The sequence below is a fragment of the Lissotriton vulgaris genome, chromosome 6 (assembly GCF_964263255.1).
Source record: "Lissotriton vulgaris chromosome 6, aLisVul1.2, whole genome shotgun sequence".
NCBI classification, from domain to species: domain Eukaryota; kingdom Metazoa; phylum Chordata; class Amphibia; order Caudata; family Salamandridae; genus Lissotriton; species Lissotriton vulgaris.
In genome coordinates, this window is record NC_141694.1 from 1,093,918,736 (window position 1) to 1,093,937,942 (window position 19,207).

Here is a 19,207-nt window from a genome sequence, read left to right on the forward strand (position 1 = left end):
GGCAGATGTTTCTATCAGAAAAGATCTCTGGATAATGTTCAGGCCTTCCTCCTGGACCGCTCGGCTGCCTTTGATACAGTCATCCATGACATCCTCCTAAACAACCTTTCACAGCGTGCAAGCATAAATGGAACTGTCCTTCAGTGGTTCGCCTCTTTCCTGAACCAACAATCACAGCTAAAAGCAGCATCAGTCTCACAAGGAGTTCCTCAAGGATCAATCCAGTCTCCTGATTTACTGAACCTCTACATGGAACCCCTTGCTAGGATTCTGAAGACAGAATTGCCTATCATCTCTTTGCAGAGGATACCCAACTCTACATTAAAAGCTGATTTGTGAAAGGCATCCAGCACCTAAACAGCAGTCGCCACGGTTCAATCCAGGTTAACCAGCAACCATCTTAAGCTCAACCCCAACAAAACTGAACTCCTCATCCAATCGAAAGAAAAGTCGTTTCCTATAGATATCGGTCTCACAACCTCACTGCATTAAACAGCAAACTATCCAACTGTCAAATCTCTGAAGATCACACTGGACACAAAACTGAATATGAAAGCGCACATAAATTCAGCAGCCAAAGGTCCTTCTACACTCTAAAACCCCTTTACAAAAAAAACCAAAAAACACTTCATCCCCATTAAAGACTGTGGTACAATCCTTTGTCCTCGATTACAGTATACCATCACTGGCCCCCCAAAAAACACCTATAGCCCCATTGAATGCTACACTCCACGCATCGGCCAGACTACTGTCAAGGGAGAGTCGCTTTGACCACATCACTCCCACTCTCGAAACTCAACCGCCCGCCAGTCCAGGCAAGATGTATACTCAGAACTGCCTGCATAAAGCTCTACACTCGCAAACAATCAAAAGCTGGCCAAAAAAGACTAAGGTCAGCCTACTCTTGATTCTGCCCAAATTTAATAAGGAATAAACGTGCACCCGCTCCTTCTCCAGGAATGATTCCCAGAATCTGGAACCCACTGCCTCAGGATTTGTGACGCAATCAGTCCATCACTTCCAAGAAGAAACTAACTTCTCAAATATCTACCACCCCCCCCCCACACACACACACCATCTCTTAGCAGGATACTCCCACCCTGCATTATCCAAATAAACCCGAGCATCTACCTACTGTCTCAGGAAAAGAAATGCGCCTCTATTTCCCCCACCTCCAACACCCTCCTGCATTTACCTCAGAACTATACCGCCAACATATCCAGTCTATTGTATACTTGTTGAATATACTGTTGCTATGTATTTGTTTCATGTATTTATGCCATATGCAACTCATCTAACTGCTGGACTTCGCAACACCCTACCGTACTACCTCGGAACTTAACCGTCCAAATAACCTACTGCCCATCGTATACTTTTTCTATATACCATTACTATGTATTTGTAGTTACTCCACATACAACTTGTGTAACTGATGTTTGCCAACTCTGTAAATCGTTCTGATCCTTGCAAGTCAAGATTGTGCTATATAAAACTCGATAAATTAAACACAGATATTTTCAAACAAGTGACAGGAAAGTCCAGTATGAAAGCACCTAAAAATATTTGATGGGAGAATATCAAGTAAGTACATTTTTATATTCATGCCCTATTATGAATGTGAAATTTTGATGGTTTTGCCAAAGGAAAAACAGTTTAAGTACATCTCCACAAGACGTACCACAAAAACGCAAAAATCACACAAACTCTCAAAGTTATCAAATGTTTTGCTTTTGTAAGTACAAAAAGAAAAAAATGGTTAAACCAAGTTGATATTTTTAATCTGTGCTTTTTTCTAGGTTAACAGTCAAGGTGGAGCCATAGCTCTTGGCCACCCCCTCGGAATGTCTGGTTGTCGCATTCTTGTGACTCTTCTCTATGCACTACAGCGAACTGGTGGAAAGCGTGGTGTAGCTGCTCTATGTATCGGTGGTGGAATGGGAATTGCAATGTGCATTGAACGAACATGAAAATCTTTAGCTGCCTTACTAGTTTTACAGCCCTGCAAATGCAAAGTTTGTCATTTGATTTTTGTTCCTATTGCAGTAATTTCAGTTGCGGTGGATGTAGACACTATTATGGAGAGTTGAATAAGCTGGACTACTGGGAGTAGACTCCCTACTAAAGTAGCGGGGGGGAAAAAAAAGTTATGTCACTATTTATCAAGGCAAGCAAATTGTTCACCTTGACCAGGAAATTACACAGGAGTGGACCTCCTATTTTTCAAAAGAAAAAAGAAGAGATAGAAAGGGAATAAAAAAATAACCAGGTTTGAAAAAGATTTTTAAAAAAAAATAAAAATAGTAGTAGGCAGCACCCGGACATGGTTAAAAACAAGAGACATGATGTGTGGGAAGGAGCACCCTGCCCAGTGGTCAACATGTTTCAGCTGGTAATGCCCGCAGATCATCCAGCTGTCTTCAGGACCGATCAAGTCCCTCAATTATGAGAACTAGGTTATAAGTAAATTCTGGACAGTATCACACACTAAGGTTACGCAACCAAACAAGTATATACTAATATCGCCTTGTGCCAGCCGCCTAATTTAGGACTCTTCTGGTATTTTTTTTGGTGGGGACCTACTGGCCCCATAGGACATCATCAGAAGGAAAGTCCTAATGTCACACATTAGTCATAGGAGCATCCCGGCGGGGCATCTAACTGGTCTAATGATACCTACATTTTTTATTTCTCTTAGAGTCCCCATTTGAAAAAGCGTGCAAATTGTCACGAGGTGCTGTGCCCCAGGTATTCACTTTTGCTAGAATAGCCAGGTGTTCCGTTTTTTTGCAGAACAGAACTTCCCATGGCTCCACTCTCAGATCCAAGGACATAGAATTCCAGAGTCTGGCAGCAAGGAAATTGAAAGAGCTGCTTTCTTGATGCATTCTGTGGACTGGGGATCGCAGTCCTAGAGGACTGGAAAGGCCTGTTCGGAAGGTAATTTGATCAGAGGAAAAGGAAGCGTGAGCCTCAGATACAGAATTTTATGGGAAAAGCAAAGTGCTTTAAAGAATACTCTAGGTTTGATAGGGAGCCAGGGAAGTTGAGCAAGTCCTGTGCTTTTATTAGGGGTGGGGGGCCTGGAACATTTAGTAGCATTCGGGCAGGAGTGTTTTGTACTCACTTTAGCATTCCCAATCTACCTTTGACAACCCCTAATTAGAGTACATTGCAGTAGTCTAAAAGGTAAACAGTCAGCACCTGAACTACCATCTTCTTAGGGGAGTCTGGCAGGAGCCCCAGGATTTTTTGAAGCCTCTTTAGTATTCCCAAAACAGGTGCAAACAGTGGCAGATATCTGTCTGTCAAAGATAGGGTGGAATCAAACATGAAGCCAAGGTTTTTCGGTTTAGGGACATCTGTGGGGCCCAATTTACTAGGTCACTATGTAGACAACCATAGGGAGGGTTGTTTCTCCCCCCCCCCCCCCAATTAGGACTTCTGTTTTGCCAGCATTTAATCTCAGGCAGCTGAAATCCATCTATTCAGCCACAGCATTGCAATAGTCTTGCACCATTGTGATAATCAGCTGAGTATCGTCAGCATAGGACACAGATACAAGTTAAACAGAGTCAGGCTTAGTGCCAAGACCTGCGGCACTCCCTGCTGCCAGGAGCGGACTTCAGAGGCGCAAGACTTCTGGATCCCCTGAAAGTCACAGCTAAGCAGAAAATCAGGATACCTTTCAAGGGCTCGTCCCCCAACACCCTGCTTCCATAGCCGCACAAGTAGGAGGCCATGGTGTCTAAAGCCGCACTTAAGTCTAGCATTACTAAGGCAGCAGTTTTGCTTTCATCCGCAGAGAACCTAGAAGCCTCTAAGGGTAATAAAAGGATGGATTCATGCTATAATGCGGTTTGAAGCCTGATTGAGTTGTGTAGGAGCTCTTTCTAGTCTATAAAATGCATTTGTTGATTTACAGGTTTTACTGAGACTTAAACAAAATGTAGTATAGATATTGGTCTAAAATTTATGGAATTTGTGAGTCCACTAAAAATTTTTTTTAAACATGAGTTGTTTCTCTTATGTTGAATAATGGGAGGTCCATCGCCCTTTTGGATTCCTGGTCGAGGTGATTCACTTGCCTTGATAAAGAAATAGTGAGATACCTCCTTTTGGTTTCTTGATAGTTCTTTATGGGGGGACTGAGGTATTTAATTTCCTATACATTCCAGCACAAGAACGTTCCTTGATTGTGCTGCAATAAACTTATTTTGCAAAGTATATTTTTAGTCTCGTAAGTGATAAAGCTACATAAAAAGTCTGATCGTTCAAGTCTTAGTAGATCGCAGCTGACTAATACTTGGGTTTCTCTACAATTCTGAAGTTAACTCACTGAACTTATAACAATGACATAATAAAAACAAACACAATTTTAAATATTTATTTATTTTTGAGCTTGCAGTGTGTACAGTAGTTGCAGATTAAGTGCAAGACATTGAGACTAACGCTTTAGTATAAATTAATAGTACAAAATACACTGGATGAATTCAGTTTTCAAGTGAACCTGACTGAACTGCTTCTTGGTAAGATTTTCCTTGGTCATTACTTTCTGGGAATAATTTAATTAGGTCATCAATTCGTAGAATAGTAATTGCTGCCTCTGTTGCGAACTTCAAACTCTTGGTTTTTACCATTGTAGGCTCAAAAACACCGGCTTGTTTATTATCCCTCGCTTTTCCATTAACCAAATCGAGACCAATCCTGCAGATGAAGAATGAAATAAAGTGTCAATATTTTATGTTGCATTCATTTTGAGATGAGAACAATCTCCCCCTACCCCTCATCTTCCCAGCAAACCCTGTTGGTCACTGTTGTAGCAATTTAGTTTACGGTCAGAGGATGCACGTTGGCAGTTTAATAAAAAATGGGCTGAACATGGGATACCACTCCACTATTGAGCTGCTGTAATTTCATATTCTTGACACTTTTTCACAGATTTTAAACCTTGCCGATAACTATTAGGATCTGTAGCTCACATGCATGAATGACAGCCAATACAGCCTTCCAGTCAGTAAATTGAGAGTTCTAACAAGACTCACTATGTAAAACCAGTTCACTGGTCGGGTGTTTACGCACCTCCATCACTGAACTTTTTTCATCAAAAAAATAAATCTGAATTCAGTTGTTTTAGAAGGTGCACCTTGTGCACCCATTCAATCTTTTTCTGACACATTCATGGCACTGCAGTAAACCCTGTACCACTATCTTACTGCAGGCTAAACATAATGAAACATGGAGATATTTTCATTACTACACATTTGCTCAATATTTTACTGCATTTCTCAATACAGTCAATAATCCCGGAACGCTATCTTAAGGAAAGAAAAGTTGATTTAAGTAGTACCTGGCAATAAAATGCGAGTGATTTACAAGGGAATGTAGCTTGCACATAATGCAATATCGGAATAGATCACTCGTGGTTTCAACTACACTGTTTGTTTAATCAGATATAAAACCTGTACGGAAAGAGAAACTATTTTTTATTTCTGTATATTCTAGAACCCACTGGTGAAGCGAGTTCTCCCTTGCCTTGACTGACTGGGAGAATGCACTGAAACTGACAAAACTACATTACACTTTCACTGGCCAGGAATGGTATTAAACCTCCCCACACTAAGGGCCGGCGGTGGGAAGCAGGCCCTAGGTGGGATGGAGTTTCTAAATTTTAACTCAGTAAGAACTAAAGGCTATCCAAACGACTGTTTGTGAATTATGGTCCTGCCTCCAAAGGAATTTTTTTAAGTAAAGGTAAAGATTCCTGCAGAGCTTTATATTAGAAAAAAGTGACATGCCTCTTATGGAAAACCAAAGAAATCTTTTGCAAAGAGGTAAGCTTCCACACAGCGAACATTTTGATTTCTAAAACTGCAAGACAAAACTTTGAAGTCTATTCACATTTTACCAAACACTAGTCACTGGACTGTGAAGGAAATAAACGTGGGCAAGAATTCCTTACATACTGTATTTTATTTCTGCTTTCTGAAGATTCACCCAGTACATTATTCCAACACTTAACTAGGGATGGGCTTGTGACTGGTGGAGAAGGAAACAAATGTATCTGAAGATTTATATAGGAAAAGCCTTAAATTGCCGCTTCAGTTCAGGTCTGGATGCAAACGTAACTTGAGGAACGTGGGGATTAGAGCATGAGAAAGGGGGAAAAAAAGCACTAATGAAGACAATCGTTTTTAATGAATAATTAAAGCTGCAATACAGACTAATAATAAAGGCATAAAAAGCAGCAACTATTTCAGTAATTTAGACTACAAGTAGAAAATAATGATTGGGATTCAAGAATACATGTGGAATAATTTATTTCAAAACTCTAAACATTCAAACCTCACAAGAGAAGTATACAATCCAAATCCCAAGAAGTTATGGCCACGATTAGCGTTTATTAAAAAGGCACATAACTTGTTAGTGTCCGATGTAAGAGTTTAATAAGGAAACATGAAAATGTAACGTCCTGAACTGGTCAGATTTTAAGAACTAGAATTTATCAGAATCAAAGATTTGGTTGAGTGCCTCAATTTTATTTACTTATCCTTAGCCCCTTTGCTGCTTGAGGGCCAATGGCTGCTGCGCGCACAACCTCTAGTGCTGCGCACGTCTGTTGGCCAACATGGCCCTGCCCATTGAGCTAAACTGCTACGGCGGAATTGCCGCCACGGTTAAGCAGTTATATAACTGCACCATAAATGTTAAAGGTGTTAATATATTGTGCTGTACAAAGCCATTTTGAGGTAAGGTGAGGTTTGCGCTACGTCATCTTAACTGTTGAAAATGAATTTAGCCGTTTAACCCTGGAGTAATTTACAACTCACATTTCATCAATATTACTAAACAGAATGCATAGTCTTTGCACTAGATTTAGTGACTTGCTCAATAAGTACCCATATAAAGTATTTTAATGTCTATTGTGATAAACAATTTAAATTGTAACACTAAATTGTCCCAAGTGGAAATTGTAACTAGCATAATTTGGACAGTGTAAATCAAATTACAGAGGAACAGAAATCTAGAAACCTGGTCTAGGCTGTGCCAGTGTGATGCTGCTACGATAGCAGAAACAAGTTAGTTTTACTAAGACTTTAAATAGGATAAATTCAGTGATATGATAATCACCTTTACAAGCATGTGGTGGTACAACATGGAAAGAAAGGAAAGGTTACATACCTGCCATCCTAGTTCTGCATCATAGGTATTTACATTGAAGTCATCAACGTTGACCAATTCCCCGGGCAACAAGCAAGAAATTATTCAACGTTTGTAATTATCAACGAAGATCCTACAATGCTGAACATTCTGTTCGAGGCATAGGAGCTGTAGATCGCATACTTTTGTATAGATCGCCATCTGGTGTTGGGCTCAGATGTTTGCACTTTGTTATTGTAGAAGTCTTCGTAGTCACAAGATAAGCGGCGACTCCTTTGGTAAGTGGTGCGCATAAGCATCGACTCAATCTCCAGATTATTTTTATCCGCAATCGGATGTGATTTGCTGCGCTCCGGGTCGGTGTCGTTTTAGATTCCCCTTTGACATGCAAAGCTCTCACTGTTCGACGGCATTCTTTGGATCACGATCTCCCTCGGCGCATATATCACAACGAAATCTTGGCGTACGGCCATCGATGTGGGCCGTTGGGCCGATTGACACCATCAACCAGCATATGGAAAGGACTCCATTCAATAAAATGCATCAGTGGGGGTAAAACATCCCCACACACAGATCTCCACGAGGTCTGCAACCTTGGTCTCTCTCCAGAACACAAGAGTAGACACCGCCAGGCCTGGGATTCTTTCAGGTCCAAGAAAACTACACTTTATCGCCGGGCTATACGTCACAAAATGTCTAGATCAACCAGTTTGGCGCCAGACAACATCTACGAGGCAGACCCAAACTATCCAGAGACAGGAATTGAACAAGCCAGCGTCTCGGAAACCGATGAATCAGACTCAGAAGACCTGACTATTACTCCCGGTCAACCGAGAGCGAATACTGACAAACGCCCCTGCCCCCAAAAAAAGGCTGCAGTAACACCTTCGGGTTAACACGTGACAATACTTCAGAAGCCCCGCCTCTGGGCCCGGCTCCGAAGTCCACAAAGCCTTCAGGCAACTCTGGATCGAGCCAGCCACACCACGGTACCGAAAGATCATCTTCTGCACTGAAACACAAACCCACGGTACTGTCCACCCGGACTCTTCGGCACTGAAACAGAGTCCATCCAAGGCTCTGGATCTGAAAAAGCAGTCTAAACCTTCTGAGTTGAAAACTCCACCTAAGCAGAAGGAGACAAAAACCCCTCCTAAAGCTAAAGACAGTCCAAAGCACCACTCTGAGTCCAAGTCCTCAGCGCCAAAAAAAAGACAGTGGATCAAAAGAACCGTTTCATCCAGATCAAACGGGTCCTAAGCCCAAAAATCTCCATATTGACCCCATTACCGGCCAGGTCACCTCTACCACCTAAAAATAGGAAATTGGACACCTCAGAAGCACCAGAGATACCCTTCAAAGAAAAAAAGACTCAGCCACCTCACCTATGAGGCCTTTCTTTCTTTCCAGTTTCTAAGCATAATAATCTCTACAGCACATTCTCCAGTGCCTCTTCTTTCACCTGCACCACACTAGGATGAGGATATAGGGGGTGGGGATGAGGACATAGACCCACCACATAATGAAACTGACAATGACCCACAGTATCCCACCTCATGACTCTTGGGATGATTATAATGTCCCAGATGTACCCGAGCCAGAAACTCATGTAGATGCAGGGGCTCTAAGGGTGGAAAACAACAAAGCCTCATTAACACGTAAATGGTCTTTTAAAGACCTGTGAAGTACTCTGGTGCGGCTGGCAGCTCCAAAACTGTGTGCGCGCGCCCGGGAAGCTGTTTCACACAACTTGGGCGGGGCGGGGGGGGGGCATAAGTCAAGTCAGCGAATTTATATAGCGCGCTACATACCCAGAGGGTCTCAAGGCGCTTGAGGAGGGGTGGGGAATTACTTGTCAAATATCCACGTTTTAAGTTGCTTTCTGAATGCTAGATGGTTCTGGGTAAGGCGAAGGTAAGTGGGAAGTGAGTTCCAGGTTTTAGCTGCCAGGTAGGAGAAGGATCTACCTCCCATGGTGGTTTTGTTGATGCGAGGTACAGTGGCAAGGGCTTGGTTGGATGATCGTAGCTGGCGGGATGGGGTGTAGAAGGACAGTCGTGTGTTGAGGCATTTTGGTCCGATTTCGTATAGTGCTTTGTGTGCGTGGGTTAGGAGCCGGAAAGTGATCCTCTTATTGACGGGAAGCCAGTGGAGGTTTTTCAGGTGACCAGAGATATGTTCTTTACGCGGGATGTCTAATATGAGCCTGGCTGAGGCGTTTTGGATTCGTTGGAGTTTTTTCTGGAGTTTAGCGGTAGTACCGGCGTAGAGGGTGTTTCCATAGTCCAGTCGGCTCGTGACCAGAGCGTGGGTGACAGTTTTCCTAGTTTCGGTGGGGATCCAACAAAATGTTTTTTTGAGCATGCGAAGTATGTTGAAGCAGGATGAAGAGACGCCGTTGACTTGTCTGTTCATCGAAAGTGAGGAATCCAGGATGACGCCCAGGTTCCGTGTGTGGTCTGTCGGGATGGGTGCTTTTCCAAGGGCTTCTGGCCACCAAGAGTCGTCCCAGGCGGAGGGAGAATTACCTAAGATGAGGACTTCTGTTTTGTCTGAGTTTAGTTTGAGACGGCTGAGCTTCATCCATTCGGCTACTTCTTTCATTCCTTTATGTAGGTTGGTTTTGGCGGTGTTTGGGTCTTTGGTGAGGGAGAGGATTAGTTGAGTGTCATCAGCGTAGGAGATGTTGAGGTTGTGTAAATCTGCCCCCATGTGCATATTTACATACCTTTGTAAACTGATTAAAGAGGCTGTTTGTTTTCTGGTTCCAGTACCCCCTGTGCCTCCACTCGGCCTATTCCTACATTTTACTGCCTTAATGTGAGAATGCATTTCATGAAAATGAATATAAAGTAAGGTTACCAAAATTAAAATGCCAGCCATGTGCTGTTTAACTAGGGGGTTTTCCCCTCCTGTGCTGAAGATGCTTGAATACTATAGTTTCAAGACTAGGTCAACTCGTCATAAGCACAGCGCAGGTAACACCCATGACGAGTTGACCTTGTCATGAGCATGGAAGGGGTTAAAGAGCCTGCAAAGGCCTCGTCTTGACACTAAATAGGGTTATAAATAAAATAGTATGTATTCCTTTGTAATGTGACGTTTCAATCTTTGTTCCCTTAAATTGCAAGCCATAGATCATTAAGGCAGCCTTAGAACACAATTAAAAATGCTTTCTATCTATTTTTGCTATTCCAAATGTGCACAGATCAGTGCGCTGAAAATAGGCTTTAGGGGACTGCTTACTTTTGTACCTTCTGGGACATCAAAACTAGCTGGCAACCCTAATCGCAAGACTAAGTTTTTTTGCAGGATGAGCACAATATTTATTTCTTTCACCCTCGATCCCTGGACCTTTAATGATGCCATAAAAGCAATAGTTATGCCACGCCTCAATAACTTGCTGAGTAACTTCAACTGTGTCTGGGAATGCACCCTGCATTCAGACAAATCACTCCTCATTCTCGTCCTTCACTTTCACACACACTGATCACTATGCACTCAACCCACCCTCTCACACTGTACTCACAGTGACCACACAGAACTTAAACCGTTCTCCCTCCACTTACCCTGCGATCACATGAGCACTCGGCACTCACAGTGATTACTCTGCACTCACAATACTCTTGCGCTGTATACCCTGTAGTCACACAAGTTCACCCTGTAACTCACCCTGCAGTCACACGAGCACACTACTCACCCAACTCATGCAACACTTCACTCACCTGTCCCACTCACGTGTGTGATCAGTGTTAGGGCCAGCCCTGGCTGGGAATCTTAATCTCCACCCGAGGTTCTGTCTAGTTGCTCCCTATGTTGATTCTCACGTCGGAAGTACTTTTCACTGCAAGGAGTTTACAATGGTTACATCCTTCCTGAAGATTCCATTATCTGCCAGGTAAGAGTGAAGAGCTTGTATTATTTTTTTAAAACCTCACTCCTTTCCCCTTCGTTCCAATACTAGTGGGAACGTTGGATATTTCAAGGAGGAGTGGATTTGGCATTAATGCCATAGGTGCTGTCTTTGGTTCTGGGGACCCAGGTTCGAGTCCTGGGTCCGGCTCAACATAGTGTGATCCTGGGTAAAAGCACTTAATTTACCAGTGACTTACGAAAAATGAATTTGACTTTTATTAAAGTCGCTGGTGCTTGTTTAACATGTTCTAATCCCTAGAGCGGAGACCACAAGTCAAATATAATATTGTGAAGTGTACCTACCATCTGTCCTCGCTTATTTCGTAGACCAAATTTAAATGTTTTCTTGTGCAGCTATTTTTGAAGCTTTGGAAGGCGATCTTTATAAGCCAACTATGCTAACAAATGGACTCTTGATGCTATTAGAGAATAAAGATATATATATCCTCTTGAATCACTTCCATCACATGTGTATGATGTATATGTCGCCTAGGCCTTCTTGGAAAACTGTGGCTGGCCTCCTACCGACATGGCAGCACATGGCCATACTCTACATAATCATGGATTTTTAAATTGTCAGAAAGCAAGTTTTGTGGAACTACTTTTTCTGATATCTTGTTTAGGGGCAAGGGTGTGGCACAACAGCCGGAGCTAATGACTGTAGAGCTGGGAAACCAGGTTCAATTCTGGATGTCTACTCAACATCCTGTGATTCTGGGCAAATCACTTAATCTCCCTGTGCTTACGAAAAATGAATGTGTGCTTGTGTAATGTAAAAGATGCTCCTGTAAAGCGCTCCAATACCCTTAGGTCAAGTTCCCCCTATATAAAACTACAAAAAATATATTGCAAAATGTGAGCACTCCCGTTTCCAGGCACTGCTCAAGACTGGAAGTGGAGCACAACCTAAGGATGGCAGAAGCAAGAATCCATCCACACATGTCTGTGGAGAAAAACATGCACTCCCAAACCGGTGTTTGAGTGTTTTTGCTAATCTATCCTAAACATAGCTTGAGAAAAATAAAGCACCAATGTAATGTTTTGTGCTATTTTTTTCTTGGAGACTTTATTTGAACTTTAGAATAAGCACATGCACTACAAAAACTTCAGTTTAATAAACACTAGTTAATATTATTTGCCCTATACAACCTGGGCTCTGCAGGAGGGAATGGCCATCAATGGCCCCCAAGATTTAAAAACTAAAGCAATAAATCACCTCCTGTGGCCACGAGGCTCCTCAAGATAAGGCTCCCTCGAGCATGAAAGTGAAACTGCCCTCCCGGCTCACAGAAGAACAGCAATAAACAGAGGACTAATGTTTCTTCCCCCTCTATGTAGCGGCCATTTTGACCAGTCTACTTCTCCCGGGCCGCCATCTTTGACTAGTCAGTTTCACTGGACTACTAACTAATTCACTATATATAAACTGACACTAAGACCTCACCACTTTAGACTAAGCTCAACTACTGTACTCTGACACACACCTATCTGTGTCTTGTAACCAACTGTTTGCAGGTGTATTCGGATGTTTATTTCTATATTTTTATATTTTATCTATAGACCTATATTTTATCAGAACTATTCCTCCAATTGTACTCTGCACTACTCTACACAATTCTGCAACCTGCACCCACTTATCACTTTTCTCTCATGTAATTCACGGACTGCTAATCTCATAAGTGCCTGCCTATTTTTGCAGTCTTCTACCTCTACTTGTATCTTGTACTTTGCTACTTACAATCAGTCTGTGTATTTAAACACTCGTGTGACTAAGTGCCTGCATTTAGTGCAACATTATACCTCCATCTGTATTGTGTACATTTTCGTTTTTGTAAACTTGCACATTTCTCACTGTTCTGCACGGTCAATGTACCGAGCGCTACTCAAATTGTTCTGGTGAATAACTAGTATTAATATTGCTCGATATGCACCGTTTGACACCATTTATATTTTTATAGTTTTGTATATTTCGTTACATTGTGTAAGCTGTACCGTCTGCTACCTCCTATTTCTTCATTCATTGTGTACACTGTGTAAGCTACACCCATTCACACTATTTTTGGTTGGCACAGATTGCTACCTATTTATCTTGATTATTTTGACTATCTTGTTACTCACTAGTGGCATTCGTGTACCACGTAATTTACTGTCGGCATAGTGCTTTACTCAGATTGCTACCCCTATATGTTGGCTATTTTTTTTTTTTCTGTTACTCACTAAGGTCACTTGTGTACCATGTAACCTACTGTCTGCATTGTTCTTTGCGCACGTGTCACACTATCATCCACCCTCCCACACCCACCTTTACCGCCACACTCACCTACACATATACCATCCCAGCCATCCCAGCATGGAGCCCATCGGCAAGCACACATAAAATCAACTACCCATCCGCACTCACCAAAAAAGCCGCTAAACGCTTTAAACACAACTTCCTGAGGTCTCACCCTGAAATACCCTTTGTCGACACCTACTTCTCACCAGTCAATGGATCCCTTAACATCGATATCATCTTCCACACCTCTCGCAGAGCTCAATGGAGAGAAACGTTCCTCACCCTACTCACTGTCTCCACCACCAGGAAATCCGCTCACTGTTTAACTCTCTCCATCACACCTTCCCAACTCTTCCTAGGCAGAACCACTATTACTATCTACAATAACGGGATTGTCCTAATTCAATCCACAGACAGGAACCTGGAACTACTAGACAACCTGTTCCCCACTTTCAAAGAGAACCTCTCCAACCATCGGACCTCCACTCACATCCCCTCCAGTATTATCACCCCAGACCTCACAGCCTCCACCGACAACTCTTCTTACTTAGCTCAGCACCAGAACGACCTGCACCTCACCTCGTCCCCCAACACACCAGTCACTCACCCTCCTGCTGCAACCACCCCACACCCCGCAATCACAGACATAAATAACCTCCCATCACACACCAGCCGACCACACACTTCCACCCCGGTGACCCCCTCTCATAATACTCCCACCCATCCTCTCCCCCCTGACACCATAGACCCCGCCCACAACCCCTCTAACCTAGTTCAGCACCAGATCGACACACATAGCGACAAATCCCACACCCTGCCCCCCCCTCTCTCAGTCCCCACTTCCACACGCTAACTAATCATGCAGAGCACAACACATCTACTATCTTAACTCCCCCGCCCCACGACAGGACCATCTCCAACCTTAACTCCCCGACTCTCAGCCCTCACTTCCCTTCAGGCTCCCCTTTCACCACCATCATACACTCCACTCCCACCCCGCTCTCTCCACCTGCCATGAATACCCACCTCCAACCTCCTCCATACTTCATCCACTCCCATCGCCCCCTTACCCTCTCTCCCCAACACCAACCCGCACGACGACAACACAGAGCCCTGCATGAACACTAACCCTCCCCCCCACCCGCACGCTAAGACCCAGGTCATCCACCCAACCATGACTTCCACCCCCAGCACTAATACTCCTCCCACGCTAGACAAGATTATGTCCTTCCTCCTACAACTCAAAGAAGAAATTCACACCATCAAGGAAGACATGCACACCATCAAAGAGTTGCTCACCACACCCACTAGATTCGCCTCACTCACCACCACCCCCCCTCTCAACCTGCTACCCTCCCGTCGACGCTCCTAAGCCACGCCCCTCACACCGGACCGCGATCCATGCCCACAATCGCAACAAGCACAACCGCCGCACTCACTGGACCGCAATCCCCGCCCACAATCGCAACAACCGCTCCCTTCGTACATGCAACCCTCTCTCGGACCTCGACACCCTCTCCCTCCTCCGACCAAGCTCCCCTAAACCTCACAACTGCCTCGCACTTCCCCATCCCCACAATACACTCAAATCCCCGTAGATCCTCCACTCTCAACAACAGAATATCCGTCCCAAATAACCTTAGAAAAGTCCCCCTCTCTCTAGTACCCTCATCCTCTCCAGACACACCCCGTCTCAAATGCACTCTCCTAAACTGCAGATCGGCTTCTAAACACTCCTCCGCCATCGCTGATCTCATCCTAAGATTGGACCTTGACCTTATCATCCTGACTGAAACCTGGTTAACCGAATCCTCTACACCTATAATGGACATTCTGGCTCCCCCTAACTACCACATTGTTAGGCTTGACAGGTCTGGCAAGATAGGTGGCGGAATCACATGCATATACAGGAACAGCCTTTCTGTTCTGACAGTTTCCGTGCCGCCCCTACCCTCCCCAACTTCCTACGAATACATCTGCCTCGATATCAGTGATGGCAAACCAATATGCTCTCTTCATGGCATTTACCACCCTCCCAGAGACCACCTCATCTTCGCCCAACAAATGATGGACCTGATTTCAACCAACGCAGGACGACAGCTCACCCAAATATACCTGGGTGACTTCAACCTCCATTGGAATGATCTTAACGATGCGGTGGTAAATAGTCTTAAAAGCTTCCCCAGCGCACTGGACCTCACACAATTATGTAACAGCCCGACCCACGAGAAAGGCTCTATCCTCGACCTTATCATCGCCAAAGAGGGCGCTACTCAACTTGAGACTATTCAACCCTGTGACTGGTCAGATCATCATATTGTTACATTTCACATCAATGAAAAAGTCAAACTCAATTTGGTTCAACCCAACAGAACTAAAGTCTGGAAAAGAGACCTGAAAAAAACTCAACCCACTATCCTTACCCCCGAACAGTCATCCCTACTCCCCCCTACTGGCGCTACAGATGTCCAATCCCTGACTGACCACTATCTTAGCGCCGTGACCTCAATAATTAATGAGGCTGCTCCCATGCAGCTAAAAAGAGTCTCCGCTAAAATCTCCAACCCATGGTACGACGGGAGTCTCAATGAAGATAGACGAGCCATGAGGTTGGCAGAGCGCACCTGGAGGACAGCTCCCTCTGCACTACACCTGAAAACCCTGAAGAAAAAGAGAAACGCCTACTTCAGGAAAATAAAGCGCTCAAAAGCAAACTTCTTCAGCCTCCAGCTCGACCAAGCAAAAAATCGCCCTAGAAAACTCTTTGAGTTAATCAGAACACAAGCCAAGGAACAACCCCAACCTCTCAATACCTTGCACGAATCACCCTCCTGAGAAGACTTCGCCACTTTCTTTACCCAAAAAACTGACAACAAAGAATGATCTCCGCGCTGACGCAAGACTCCACAACACACTCAACTGCATAACACCCACCGAACCTAAAAACAATGCAACATGGTCAACCTTTGAAACCTATTCCGAAGAAGAAATAGGCAAATTGCTCAACACCTTGAAACCTTCCAATCACCTCACGGATCCCCTCCCTGCTAACACTGTCAAAGACTTCATCCCACTGCTCCTTCCTCTCTGGACTAAAATCATCAACAGCTCGCTCCAAGAAGGAACCATCCCTGACTCCCTCAAAGTTGGACAAGTCACACCTTTGCTAAAGAAACCTACTGCCGACCCATCCGACCTAAACAACTACCGTCCCATTACCAATATTCCCACTCTCGCCAAATTATTGGAAAAATGCGTTCAACTACAACTGACTAAACATATCGACCTGTTTGATCTCCTCAACCCGCATCAATCAGGCGTCCGAGCAGGACACAGCACTGAAACTGCTATGACTCACATAATTGACGCTCTTCAAATCCTAGATCAAGGTGATACCTGCCTCCTCATCCTGCTTGATCTCTCTTCGGCATTCGACACTGTCAAACATGAGAAGTTACTCGATTTTCTGAGCACAAGAATGGGTCTTTCTGGGACTGTTCTCAAGTGGTTCACCTCCTTTTTACACAACAGGTCGCAGAAATTCAAGAGTAACAACCTGATGTCCTCTCCAATACCTGTGTCGTTAGGCGTCCCCCAAGGATCTTCCCTATCACCAACCCTGTTCAACCTAGTTATGGAACCTCTCACCACCTTGCTTCAAGCATCCAATGTACTTTTTCACATGTACGCAGATGACACCCAACTATATCTCAAATTACAATCCCCCAACGACATTTTACTACTGAACTCTACGATTAGAAGCACCCAATCCTGGCTTGCTGATAATCATCTCAAACTCAATGCTCTGAAAACAGAATTCCTGCTGATCACACCTCCCGCGAAGATCCCCATCACGCAAACCTGGCTTAAACAGTTAACGGCACTCAATGTCCAACCCATCATAGTGGACTCAGCGAAATCTTTAGGCATAACCCTCGACTCCAACCTTAACATGCAGCATCATATCAGCAAGGCCACTAAGGGAGCGAACTTCTAAATCAATACACTGAGGAAACTTAAACCCTTCCTACCGGCCAAAGACTTCCAAACTGCAGTACAAGCTTTAGTAATCCCGCGAATTGAATACGGCAGCACCGCCCTCTGCGGTCTCCCGTTAACCAGCACTGCACCCCTAAGAGCCTCTCAACGCTGCAGCCAGACTCATCACTGGATCAAAAAAACTCGCACATCACACCTGATCTGAAAACACTGGACTGGCTGCCTTTTGAAGCCAGAATACATTTGAAAATAGCCTGCATGACACAAGGCTCTACATCGGAGCTCTCCCGGATACCTCACTCAGAAGCTGTCAATCTCTGGCGGCTCTAGAAACACTAGAGGCACAGACAATCTTCTGCTAAAACCTCGAAGATTCCGGAAGGTAAAAACCTATAAACGCTCTCTCAGGAATGGCACCCAGGATCTGGAACTCACTCCCTCCTGAAACCAGGCTCATCTCCTCCTTCACACTTTTTAAGAAAGAAGTAAAAGCTATTTTTATGGCCAAATACACTGGACCTATTAGCGTGGATTTGGAAAGACCCTACTCCGACCTGTATTACTTTGTTCGAACTCAATGACTATGTATTTACCTGAATTATTGTCGCTGCTAACTATCTACGCACACATTTAACTCGCTGTTCGAACTCTATGAATATGTATCTCACCTGTATTATTGATGCTACTGACTATCTATGCACACATTTAACTGTTATATTTGTATTATTGATGTGCTGTACTACTTATGTGTAACCCCACTCTCTTGCTGGCATTCCCAGCCGTGTAAAGCGCTCTGATATCTGCAAAGATCCTGTTCGCGCTATATAAAACTTTCAAAATAAAATGATGCAGAGTACCAGCTTCTAGAACTTTTTTGTCAGGTGGTAGTGGCAGTGGAGAGGGGGGAGGGGGTGGCTTGCCATGTAAAAAAGTTTAGATGGGGGGGGGCTCAGCCGACTAAAGTTTGAAGACCTCTGCTCTAGACTATCCCCTCCAGATGACAACGTAGGGTTTGGCAACTAATAAATAGCACTGCACAATACCGTGGGATTCAATTCCACTCAGACCCTCTGGAGTAAGATTTTTTACTCTTGCAGCCTCAAAAAACAACAAATGTTCTCCCTATTCTGAAAGGGATGATTAAACCTGCCCCTGAGGTTTTTAAAGATCCTGTCAGGGCTGGAGTGCTCAATCCTAGAATTGAAAAGAAATACAAACCAGATCCAAGCGATCCAGCATACGTCAAGGGTTAACTCCCTCTGGATTCATTAGTAGTGGCAAATGCCCGTAAACTGGCAAATTCCCAAACCACAGATAATGTACCTCCGCCAGACAGTCTAAACTGTTGGGCTCATCCGGTAAAAGGGTTGCGTCACAGGCAGCAAATTTTTGGAGTTTTGCCAACTCCCACGCTTTACTAGTGCGGTATGACATGGCTCACTGAGCTTGAAAAAGCTCATGCAGCATTTTCCAGACTAATCTGAGACCAAGGAAAATTCTCATACAAGAGGGATAGTTAATCACAAATACCTCTATTAAATGTGCCCGAGATGCAGCAGATACAGCATCCCGCACAATTAATATAAGTGTTACCAAGCAAACATGCGTGGTAACGCATATTTGGTTTTAAGCAAGAGGTGCAGCCTACCATCCTTAATCAACCTTTGGATCAGGGACACCTGTTTGGACCTAATGTGGACACATCTTTAGAGAAGATGAAAAAGGACACAAACAGCCAAATATATGGCGGCTCTACAGGCAACTAGTAGAGGTTCCTCACTACTCTTATAGAGGCGCCTCCAAAACCATTGACACAGAAAACACCTCTACCACTTCTAAAAGCCCCACTCAAACTTCCCC

General features: G+C 44.0%; 2 protein-coding genes across 2 annotated transcripts in view; one reads left to right on the forward strand and one right to left on the reverse strand.

Annotated features, from left to right (window-relative positions):
• Window positions 1–4,380, forward strand: part of ACAT2 (acetyl-CoA acetyltransferase 2) — a 212,302-nt gene extending 207,922 nt beyond the window's left edge. The window contains exon 9 of the mRNA XM_086927156.1: window positions 1,797–4,380. Coding sequence (XP_086783282.1) covers window positions 1,797–1,967 — 171 coding nt within the window. The 3' untranslated portion in view covers window positions 1,968–4,380. The remainder of the gene's footprint in view (window positions 1–1,796) is intronic.
• The window catches only part of TCP1 (t-complex 1), a 98,020-nt gene continuing 83,183 nt past the window's right edge, over window positions 4,371–19,207 (reverse strand). Inside the window, exon 12 of the mRNA XM_086927155.1 lies at window positions 4,371–4,704. Coding sequence (XP_086783281.1) covers window positions 4,491–4,704 — 214 coding nt within the window. The 3' untranslated portion in view covers window positions 4,371–4,490. The remainder of the gene's footprint in view (window positions 4,705–19,207) is intronic.